The 12,019-nt window shown below is 40.1% G+C and overlaps 1 protein-coding gene across 1 annotated transcript in view; it reads left to right on the top strand.

The window, feature by feature from the left end:
- The window catches only part of SRPX (sushi repeat containing protein X-linked), a 50,885-nt gene that overhangs the window by 19,924 nt on the left and 18,942 nt on the right, over positions 1 to 12,019 (top strand). Inside the window, exon 3 of the mRNA XM_026072796.1 lies at positions 8,553 to 8,612. Coding sequence (XP_025928581.1) covers positions 8,553 to 8,612 — 60 coding nt within the window. The remainder of the gene's footprint in view (positions 1 to 8,552; positions 8,613 to 12,019) is intronic.

The following is a 12,019-nucleotide window of genomic DNA, read 5'->3' as shown; positions in this document are numbered from 1 at the left end:
GGAACACATAGGATTTGATCTGAGTGATATTTACCATGAAGATATAGCAATGCCAGCTCTCAAGTACATTTTTATTAGCCTGTTTAAACTTTTTTTTTTTTGACAGAAATCAGTACTTTCTTTCAATAGCAGATGCCTTTCATCTGTCTGTTTCACTTCTTTATTTAGGATTACTTAAAAAAAAATCTGTTTTTTTTTTAATTTATTTTACAACTCAAAATTTATTTAATGCAAAATCTGATGAAATTCTCACTTTTGGATTCAGTCACTTAAAATAACACAAGAGCATCCAAAGCAAATCGTCCAAATTGGGATTCTGGAAGTGCTTCCCCCCACCCCCCACTGAATATAAGGAAAGAATTTTAATGAAGGATATTCAGTTTTTACTGCTTTAAGTTTATAGTGTATGAAAAAAAGTTACCTAAGGCCTTTGGTCCTTTTATGTGTGTATAATGTAAGCAATGTGTGAATGCACTGCTCGTCCTAACACAAAGCACATGATCAGAGTAAAAGCAACTGTATTTGCAGTGGAATATATGGAGCAAACTACAATTGCACTAACGTCCCTGGGCCGTGCGCGTGTGCTGATGAAGGTGGCTGTTGTTGCTCGTTTGCCGAGCAGGGTGGCTGGTGGGGGCAGCAGCCTGGGCCAGTCAGGGGGCCTGCTCGAAGGGGGTTGTACAGGGATTTTATAGTACTGAGTATGCTGGGCAATAAGCTGGCAGGTGAAATTTGGGGGTGTTCACGGAGGGGCAGAGGGTTGCATAACTGTGTGCACAAAAGTGGTCTTCTAAGACGACGTCGTTCCTGAGTGCTGGAAGCCGTTACGGGTAGATGGTGTGTGAGCCTTTGCTCAGCGTTGGCCAAAGCTAGCGCCAGAGATGAGCTCTTTGGGGTGAGCCCACGTGGCACCTGCTCTTTCCGAGGAGCAGGAGCAGAGACGGTGCCTCGGAGCAACTGAGAGCTGCTTCAGTGAGAGCAGACCAAGCGGACGTGGCTTGTCTCGTTCCGCGCATGCGGTCTTGTTGAAATGAATGAGAAACTTTGCGCCAGTAGTATTGTGTTCTTTGTCATGTGGATCAAGGTTTATTTTGTTGGCTGACGTCCATGTAAAGTGATAGTTTCCTCAACCAGTTTAATCTGTTTTGAAACAGCTGCATTGCCTGGTATCGGGCAGAATTTCTTCATACTCATATCAGATCATAAACAGCAAGGACAGAGGGGAGAGATTTTTCTTTTGGGAAAACAACCTGTGCCTGCACTTCTAAAATCAAATTCATGATTTCTGTGTAATTAAATAGTTTGATTCCACAAAGCAAAAGCTGCAGCTAGCATGCAAACATCAGACATCTCTGACCTCTTTTGAACTTGCTAATTATGAAACTTTCTGTCCTGCATTTCACTCGTGTTTTAATTTTGTCAACTTCAAAAGACCTGTGCTTTGTTTTAGTGGAATTTTGTATAAGGTGTCTCTCTTGAAACAAGTTAAAACCTGTGATTTAAAGCATGGTGTTTGCATCTTAATAAACACTGAGGCACAGTGAATTAATCTACCTGCAGCCCTGAGGAGCTGCTCTTGGGATTCCTCTCTGTGCCTGCAAGGACTTACACCTGCAAGAAGTGGAAGCAAAACAGTGGCGTGTGGCTTGCGGGTGTGCATAGGAGCCCAAATTTGTGCTATCTGTGTGTATTTCTGTAAGGCAGGGAAATTTCTAGTCATCTCTGGAAGTTAATAATCTGGGCTACTGAACTGCACATAGGATTACTGGGAAAACTGTTAAGCTGGTCTGCGTGAATGAGCTGAGTTCAGATTTAGGGATATGCCATGTTTCTCGTGATACCCTCTACATCTCACTTCAGCACGCCTCTTGCTGGACACAAGGTTGTATTGGGTTATTGTGCTTTAACTTGCTTCCCCTGCATTGCAGAGGCACTCTGGGCTACTGATTGAGTCGAGCACAGGAGGTTGAAAAGTGGTGTAGATAGTGGGAACAACTTTTGTGGAAAAAGGAGAGCAAATATTACCTTTTGAGTTACTATACGTTTTGAAGACTGCTTAGTACGAGCAGACACCATTAGATTTTCTGCATTTAAAGATGTTCTTTAATACATTTGCATTTCTATAATCAATTCACTTATTGGGCCAGACTCTTTTCAGTGGTGCCCAGCAACAGGACAAGAGGCAACAGGCACAAACTGAACCATGGGAAGCTCCGTCTGAATATGAGGAAAAACTTCTTCACTGTGAGGGTGACAGAGCACTGGAACAGGTTGCCCAGAGATGTTGTGGAGTCTCCTTCTCTGGAGATATTCAAAAGCCGCCTGGATGCAATCCTGTGCAACGTGCTCTAGGTGACCCTGCTTGAGCAGGGGGGTTGGACTAGATGATCTCTGGTGGTCCTTTCCAACCTCAACCATTCTGTGATTCTTTGAATCCACCTGTAGGAAGATGCAAGGCGAATAAGTAACTCTGGCTATAGCTGAATTGATTTGTCTGACTTTTCCTCCACTACTTGTTCTCCTATGATTTCTCTAACCAAATATATATTTATGTATCTATATATATCTCTGTAGAGATCGATAGATATCTATAGATGTATATATATATATTTTAAGTCTTACAGACCACTTGCAACAAAACACTTGAGTATGCAGACAACTTATACTTAAATCCCACTGAAACCAATGATATGCAAGAATGAGCTTTGTGGAACTGGGACATAATGTTCCATCAGTAAAGAATCAGATAAAAACCTGGCTTTCTCTTTTTACTACCATCATAAAATGATTAAAAGTGTTTTCACACAAATACAAAGTAAAGCCCTCTAACATGAAAGTTATGATGATTTCTAGTGCTTTTTCTGCCTCCTGGTGTATGTGTTCCAGACTTCTGACATCTTAACATGACCTATCCCTGCCTTACTGGAAAAAGTTTTATAGTCAGTTAAATGTAAAGCTAATTTTTTAATTCATTTGTCTGATGTGGCTTCAGGTAGCACAGAATGTAAAACTCTGAGGCAAAAAGTCAGAGGAACTAAATGACAGTGTTTTAACTTATTGATGAAACCTAGTCATCCTCTTTTTTAGCGTGCTGAGGCTGATCAGGTGTTTGAATGTGGAAGGATTTCCCAACCCCTCTCCTGTTTTGAAGAGCTGGTAGAGGGCGTGTGGCCTCTTCTTTCTTTCCAGTATCAAGAATAGCCAGTGCTGATGTCTGCAGACTGGAGAAGATGAACATCTAGGCTCAATTGACTTGCTATGTTTCTCTGTGTGTAACACACACAGTTGCATTAGCAACTGATTTTTTTTTTCACACCGTTTTTCTTTTGGTTATTCTATGAAATATAACTGAAATTGGAAATTGGTGTTAGTACTGTGTTTTTAGGGTTGCTTTTTTTGTTCACCATTTCCCAGCATTGTACCAAAGACTGGAAATGCACTGATCTTTTTTGAAAGATATATTTAAGTAAATTGATGCTATATTTAAGGCTTCAAACTTCAGTGGAGCATAAAGCTGCAACTGGCATGTCAATCTTAGCTGCTGATTTTTACAATACGTACTGTAATTTTAGGCAGTCCTTGAAAACCCTGAGCAAAAGAGTGTAAGGGGAAAAAAAACAGGCTAAGGAAACTCAGTAGTGTAAAGTGACAAAATATTATTGCCTAAAACATCTGAGCCTTTATTAATGTGTTCTGCAGGAATGTAAGTACAGCGGATATGAAACTTTTCAGTCTGTCTAGTGCTAAACTAATGCAGAGAACCCTGCTGTTCAGAATAAACCAGTACTGCAAGTCCAAGTGCTGTAGCATTTTATACTACAAGTCCTGGCACTGAAGTATCTCAGGGCAGTAAACTGGAAGAAGTTGTGACTGGTTTCATGAGCTACACAGTTGTTGTCTGCAGCTTATTTTCAGTTGATCCAACTCAAAAATAGTGTTTTAAGAACTTCTCATGTCAGTCTTGTGGAAAAACAACTTTGCGTGAGTTGTTCTGCCTCTTACAGCCCACGTTCCTTCTTTTTCTCAATTAGAAAGGATTTATAACACAATAGCACGTTAAATGCTGTTCACATACTGGTCTGTGTACAGTGTCTGCCTGGTGACTATGTTCTTGTGCCCTGATTTGCCCGCAGATCCACATGGGTGAATCTTTGCAGTGTGGAGATCAGTCCTGTGGATATTACCCTGAATTTGCCCATATGGAACCACTTGCATAGTCAGTGGCATGAAGCAGTGGAGCACAAGAGCCCCCATTCCCCTTGTGCGTGCCAGTAATCCCATGGAGCTTGGTGAAGATCTCAAATACTGTATAACTTTACTGAGACCTATATGCAGTTGCAGGCTTTAATGTTTTGTATTTCTCACTGCTTTTTTTTTCTTTTAACATTAAAAAAAAACCTAAAATCTTATACTGGTATTGAATTTTTGTGCATTTTTTATTATTTTAAACTTTGCCTTGCTGCCTGTCAGAATTGAATGATCCAGTGAGAAAATGCTTAGACAACAGAAAGTTTTCAGGTTGGAGAAAGTGCAATGTTTCTCATTTGTTGCAGAGTCAAGATGGCTAAGGAATTATTGTAGCTCCTCCAGCTCTGGAGAGCTTTGAGGTGCTAGGGAAGAACAGAAAGCGTTGTTTTTTTCCCCTCTGATTAAAAGCTTGTTTTTCAATTAAAGCTTAACACTAAGTAATATTTGATTTCTTTGTGTTACCTATCCATTATAGGTGTTTTGCCTGTCATGGCCTGAATTGGTGTGCATAACAAGTGTGGTGGGACTTGGGTCTTGAGCAGTAGCTCTCTGTCTGCTTAGGTGCTTGGGGTGCACAAAGGAGTAATATACTTGAGAAAGTTGGACTTTGAACAAAACTGGGAGACAGCAGAAGTTCTCTCAAAACTTCCTCTGCAATCTCATAGCGTTTGTCTTCCTTCTCTGGCGAAACAAACACTGGCAAATTGATAGTCAGTTTTGGGTAGCAGTACTCTCATCTCCAAGCTTTTGCAGACCTCAGTTAACAGCTGAAGGGAAGGATGATCGGATCTTAGAAATACAGGAAGTCTCTTGTTCCATGTCTGTCTGGATGTGTGTATCTTATTTTTCTTGTATTATTTGCAAATGTGAACCTGTCACTCTATTATATGCTAGCTCATCAATACGACTATACTTCCCTCCCTCCTTCCCTTTTTCAGTGTACTAAGACCCCGGGCCAGGAGACCAAATGCTGGGCTGTTAAGTGTGGAAATAGAGCCATCTGAAGAAAGTGAGAATAGCTGCATTTGCTAGGTGCAGAGTGCTTCGTCAGATGCTTAACTTCAAACACAAACATCTGTAAACAATTTTGAGTGGACTTAGGGTCAAACAAGTAGCCTCCTTGAAACTGGTGAGACCACTTAAAAATTGAGGAAGTGCTAAAATGTTTTGTTGAGCAAGAAGTGGTGAAACAGAGCCTTGAAGACTGATATTAGGAAGTTTGGAGTGGATTTGGCAATCACAAAACACCAACAAAATTGTTCTTGAAATGTTTTGATTTGGATTAAACCTTGTACAAATGAGTTAACTATTTTAAGTGTCTCGCGAGCTTGCCAGTTTGGATACCTAATGTAAATGTCTTGAGAAATGCTCACATTTTTCTTAATAATGAATTATGTTTGTAAGAGGATTTTAACTTCATCAGAATGTCGACCCAGATCACTGTTACAACTCCTCTAGGCCTGTTTTGCAGTCATATCTGTGGATTTCTTTATTCGGTTCAGGTTATTGAGTGGTTGGTGACAGACAGTATTGAGCATTTTTTCCTAGGCTACATGCAGTTTCATTAAAACTGTATGCCTTAATAAAACATTGGAAAGGAGAAAGCTCTCCTATGCAGTCACCCAGTTATAAAATGTAGTGATTATTTAGTGCATGAAGAAGCTGCTTTTTTCCTAACACAAACATGACCACCAGATTCCGGAGGTCAATCTCATAATAGATTCAAGTTGAAAATTAAAGTGTCACTTTGTGGGTTTTGCCTGTACACCACCGGAACAAAATCTGCAGCCAGTTTTTGTAGGTTTCTGCTGCAGTATAAACCATGATGAGTAGTGTCTGTAAAGCAGCATGTTGTTCCTGTCTTTCTTTCTGAAATATCCAGGTTTTATGCTATGATAATTTTAGCACTTCAAACATAGAACAGTACCTAATCCTTGCATGGGCTTAGTAATTACGTGTGCTTCGCATAGATTTTTTTCAATCTATGCAAAAAAGCAAAGAAACTTTTTGTTTTATGGGTAAGAAAGCTAAGATAAAATAGTGATCTGTTCAGCATTGCTCACAGAGTGGCAGCAATGGGGAATTACGTTGCAGGCTGCCAAGACAGGAGCCAGCTGCTGACCCAGGCCAACTTTGCTGGCATCCTGCTGCCTAACACAGATGTGCACACCTGGCTCACAAGGCTGTGTCTGTCTGAGCAACGTGGGTATGTGGACGGAGGAAAGAATAGATATGGAGAGAGAGATACGAGGGTACCAGCTTCGGCTGTGTGTGACGATGGGCTTGCGAAGATGAGAGAAAATCCAATGTTTCTTGTGTATTGTGTTTCTGTAAATGCCTCAATGCCTCCATCACAATGCAGATTTCTCCCTTTCATTTTGTTTTTTTTAACCACAATATACATCAAATAGAGCCTCATTTCGGGGCAAGCAGTGAATAACTCTTAAGGATAACTTTCATGAGAAGACTTTCAAAAGCATTTAATCATTTCCCCTCTAAAGAGAAGTAAATAAATAAGAGCTCATGCAGCTTTAACTTTTAGTGATATTTAAGTGCTAAAGTCACTCTGCAATGTAAAATTTGTACGATTCAGAATGGATGTATTGAGATAACATTTTGTAACTCTCAAACTGAGTAATTAGCTAAGAGTATCCCAATTATGACAGAATAATTGATGCTCAGAGGGGTGTTCATTTACATATCAAGGTCTTCATGAAGCCCTCGGGGAACACAGCTTGCCATTTGTATTATATGGTGAAACTTTAAATGCAGCAAAGTCTACTCTTTTTATGTTGAGAAGTTCTTAAGATATCAATGTTTAGACATCAACAATTAAAAAACAACAAAAACAAACACCCCAGAGAAACAGGTCCCAAGTGACAGGAATTCTGTGCTATATAAAACCCTAGATTTTAAGGGAGAAACTGATTGGAAATTATCTTGATAAGGTCTGAGCTCAAAGCCTTTGGGAGTGGTAGGAGGATTCGCAGTGACAGCAATCAACTTTGACTATACAAAACTTCCCAAACTAACAAAGTGACTTTTTCCAGAGGCTGATAAGGTAAGAAGTAAAATTTCACTGGTTTGGGGGTAGTTTGTTTTGCTTTTTATAGTAAGTGGAATGTGTTGACAGATGCTGACACTAGTCTGGGTGAGATAAAAGAGTTACCGAAACAATGTTTATTCTTGTGCTAAAACATCCAAGTCATTAATGGTTGGCTTTGATTTCAGCAGGAAATTCAGTGCTCTGCACATGAAATCAGCTTGTTGAGGTACTTAAGTTATTGTATTTAGCCCAACTTCAAGCAGCAGCTTTTAAAGACTGTAGCCTTGGACTTCAAAAAATGGCGATTAAATATCTCTGTCGTTGTGATTTCAGATACCATGAGTGAAAAGCTTCTGAAGTTTAGTGCTAAGCCTCCCTAGTATCTGCCTCTTATGTGCCAGATTTTTAGAAAGACTTCTCAGAATAATGATCTGTATGAACCCCTCTTCTTGGAGAAGACTCATCTAGGGTTTAGACTAGACTTTCTGCTCTAAAGCTGCTGATTTTAAAGAAATGTCACATAAGGGTATTTTGAAGGCTTTATTGCTGGCCAGCATATTTTATTAATGGGTTACTTGAACGGTAGTGCTCTAGATGGTTTCTGCCCATGGTAAATACATAATTTTATAAAGCAATTTCTGCCATGTTGCCGTGAGCTTATAGCTCTTGCACAGCTCTTTAAAAGTGCAAGAATATACCCTCTCTTTAGTTTGTACGACCACAGAGGACTTGATACCAAAAAATGTTTTTTGATTTGAGTGCAACTGAGGTTTGCAGGTAATGTATCTCAATGTTTTTGTATGAAGATCATTTATGTCATAAATGAGGGTTGTTCGAGTCATGCACATTTTACTTCAACTGGTTGGCCTGATGGCTGTTAACAGCCTCTTACACTATGGAACCACTTTATAGTGAAATCTTTGATGTATCCCTTCAGTTTACCTCCTCTGCTCGATAGATCAACTTCATCATGGGGGGCTTTCTTTAGCTGAGGAGCTGTGACTTGAAATGTCCAACATGTCATTGCTCCACAGCAGCAAGAGGCCTTTATTTCACTTGCTTATCAAATCAATTCACCCCTTCCAAATTCACTATAAACTGGTTTTGCTATAAATCTGAGCTTCAAGGAGGCCGATGCTGATGGCATTGCTTAGATTATTGCATCCTAATCTTGCATGTCTTTTTGCAAAGCCCTCTCTTATTCTTAGTTTATATTTCCTTTCTTGCTGCAGTATTTTCTTTTTATTTTGTATTGTAGGATCGGGATATTCACCCCTTGAAGATGACGAAGATGTGTATGCACGCAATAGATACAAAGGTGAATGCTTTGCTTATGTGCTAATAAGGATCAGCTGTTGCTGAGAGCTTACTTCATTTCTTTTCCTGTTTTATAAAATCTTGGTGATCTACCTCCATGTTTTCTTCATGGCTTTTAGATCAAGATTTTATTTTTACTACAGTGGAAATTAGACCAGGTACTGATTGCCACTGTCTTATGCACCTGAATAAATTACTTTTGTACTGCCTTTGCTCTTGGAAAATAAGATTGCTAGTTCATGAAAATCTAGACTAGCTTCTCTTCCTTCTTCATACATCATAGCTAAACCATCAATGATAAGCTGGCCCAAAACCTGGGTCTATTGATGATAATGTATAGAAGTACATGCAAGAGAACTTGATTTTCATGACTTTTTTTCCCATAAAATTGCTCTCATTTCAGGTTAACTTGCAACCTGAAATGTTAAGCAAAGTGTGTTTAACTAATGAACATGTAAATTCTAAAGCAAATTATGTAGCTGTATTAATGAGTCAGTGGACTTGCACTTTTATAAATCAAATTCAGTTTTTCTTCCATATTCTGGAAGAGTTTGCTGTTTATTAAGATTGGGAAGTTTTTGTCACTACTGGTAAATCTTACATTTTCTATGTCCATTTTCTTAAAGTTTGCATCTGTCTCAGTACCCCCCCCCCCATTCTCTGTCAAAATCCCTCAGGACCCCAAACAATTAAGAAACTTAACTTTTATGTCACTTATATGGTAACTGTGGTTTCTTTTTAGTAAACTAATCTGTGGACATGCTAGAAAGTAATTTACTGTTTTGATAACTTGAAAATATTGGGCATTGTGTGTATGTCATATGCTATCGATACTCTAGAGAAAATTAAATAAGAGGTAAGTTTTCAAGTAATTCAGACTTTTATAAGTAGCAGAGAGGAAAGCACAGATACTGCAGATTTGTTGCTGTTTTTATAAATGCCTGATGTTCCTCCCAGTAAAATAAATACTTCAGTATAAAATTTTGCTTGAAAACATGCACCGAAATATTTCTCCAAAGCTTTACTTGGGTAAATGTACATTTGTTTGCCTTTTAACATGTAATCCTCTGCAGACACTTAGAAAAAGAATTCCAGAGGTCGTGAAGAAAAATCAGTGCCAATTCATGCCAGGGCAGGCAAGTAGTCAAAACGTAGATTCTGTCTCAATTCCTTGTATACAGTGATCCAAAATGAATTATATTAATGTCAGCCAAAACGGCACCTGGGTAAGTGAAACACTGGCTCACTCATGCAAATATTAAAAACTCCCCCAAGTTTGGAAGTGTTACTGCCAAATGTTGCGGAAGATCAATGACAGTGTGAAGCTAAGAGTATACGAGGGGAGCATGACAGGCTTGCTCATCATTAGCATACTTATTTAAGCTGGTACTGGGGGGGAAAGGGGGGAGAGAGACAAAAGGGGAAGAACGGACAGCGCTGCCCGTTCAGACCTTCTCCCCATACATGCAGTCCAGCACTTTGGTTATGACCGATTGCTTGCCTAAAGAAACTTCGGAGTAACAAATAACTAAATGGATTTGCTTAGCTTATTTACACGTACCTAAGCAGCACTGTGTTTTTCCTATGTACGCTAAGCAGTGAGAGCAGGCAGCACAGCCCAGTCCTCTCGAGCATCTGCAAACTAAACACTGCAGGTTATTTGTGGGGGATCGACCCCCTGCCAAACCCTTTGTCTTCATCTGGATGTTTCTCAGCTCGCTCGGCTTTCCAGAGAAACACTGCGGAGGCTTTCCTTGCCCACAGCATTTTTCAAGGGTCGTTCCCGGCCTCCCTGGTGACCCAGCTGCTCAGCTGGCTGCCGCCCTGGCAAGCCCCAGCCCAGCAGGTCGCTCTGCCGGTGCAGGAAATGCTCGGCTGAGAGCTGTGTTGGAAGAGGGGTTGGGGGAGCGATGCTGCGGAGGCTTTCCTRCGCCGCCCGCCTCAGCTGCCCCCCACCTGACTCAGCCAGGACGGGCTTCCCGCATGCGGCTTGGCCTGTTCGTCGCAGGCTAGTGCCGCTCCCTGCGTGATCCTGGCTCCTGATACATCTTCACAAATGCCACAGTGGTCAAGCTGTAGCCTCAAATGTCCAGGCAATATTGTGGCTTCAGCCAGTCCTGCCTGCTGCATGCTTTCCAGGGGGTTCAAACACAGAATTGAGTCTCTGAGTAGACATTTTACTGCTAAACGATAACTCAAGCTATTTTATTGCTGAAGAATAATGCAAACTGTCTGTTTAAACAGGAAAAAGAAAAACTAGGTAGGTACGGATATCTAAACACAAATTTCAGTTACTTGAATGGAACAATGTAGGTGGTGAAGCTCCAGAGCAGATGTCTAGGGAACTTGTATCTTCTATTTCCGTAAGCCTTTGGGGACACAGATGATACTGTCTTGAGGGAGGGATTAGATTATATGGCCTCTCAGGGCCCCACCCGGCCCTAATATTCCATAAATACAACATGTAGCTGCTCAGCCTTTGAGTTACAATATGTGCTTTTACTTAAAATAAACAAACTTTGATCTAAAACTTTTTGTCTTTTGATGTGCTTTTAGGCACATCAACTCTTCAGGCTATCTGAGGGTTTTTTTTCTTCAATTATATCCGTTGGTCTGAGACCAGATATTTGCCCCCTTATAAACTCTGCCTCACCCATTTTCTTCTAATTGCTTTCAGTTCCAAAGCAAGTGTAATAATGTTTTAGATCAAACAGATGTTTCTCTTAAGCTCTTCAAGTTACCTGCATTCAAAAGCATGTCTGTTTTGTTGTTGTTTTTTTTTCCTAGACATATATCATTTAGTCCAGTAAAAGATCTATGTCTCCGTAGGAGTCTTGCTTTGTTGCAACTATGGTGGTCTACAGAAAGAAACAACACTACTACCATAGGGAATTTTTTTTTTCTTTCAATATTCCATTTGTGCATTTAACTGCATTTGCTAGCCACTTTCTTTACATGTGCAGCTGTTTACTCCAGGCCAGTGTGTTTGTAAAGCCACAAAAATTCTCAGAAAAACTCAGGCAGTTTGCAATACCTCACACAGATGCTTTTTTCTTTTTCTTAATTGGCCTTTTGATGATGTTGCATAGTGTATTTGTCTTAAAACCCTTTACAAAGTAGATCAGTTGTGCTCATTTGCATTTTACAGATATGGAAAACCTTGAGGCACAAATAACTTGAACTGATTTTCCCAAAGCTTACTTAGCTGTCCTAGGGCAAAAACCCAGCCTATCTGATTCTTCATCCCCTCTGTAGCACCCCTACAGTCCAGCGGTGTTTTGTTTTTTGTTTTTTTACTGACTTCAGGTTTAAAACCTTCTGCAGAACAACTGAGCCCTGCTCCTTAATTAAGGCAGTGATAACTAGCTGCAGTGAATGGGAAAGGCTTTTTTTTTTTTTTTTTTTTTT

This window comes from Apteryx rowi, unplaced genomic scaffold (assembly GCF_003343035.1).
Source record: "Apteryx rowi isolate R43461 unplaced genomic scaffold, aptRow1 scaffold_350, whole genome shotgun sequence".
Lineage (NCBI taxonomy): Eukaryota > Metazoa > Chordata > Aves > Apterygiformes > Apterygidae > Apteryx > Apteryx rowi.
This window is presented reverse-complemented; position numbering and strand designations above follow the sequence as displayed.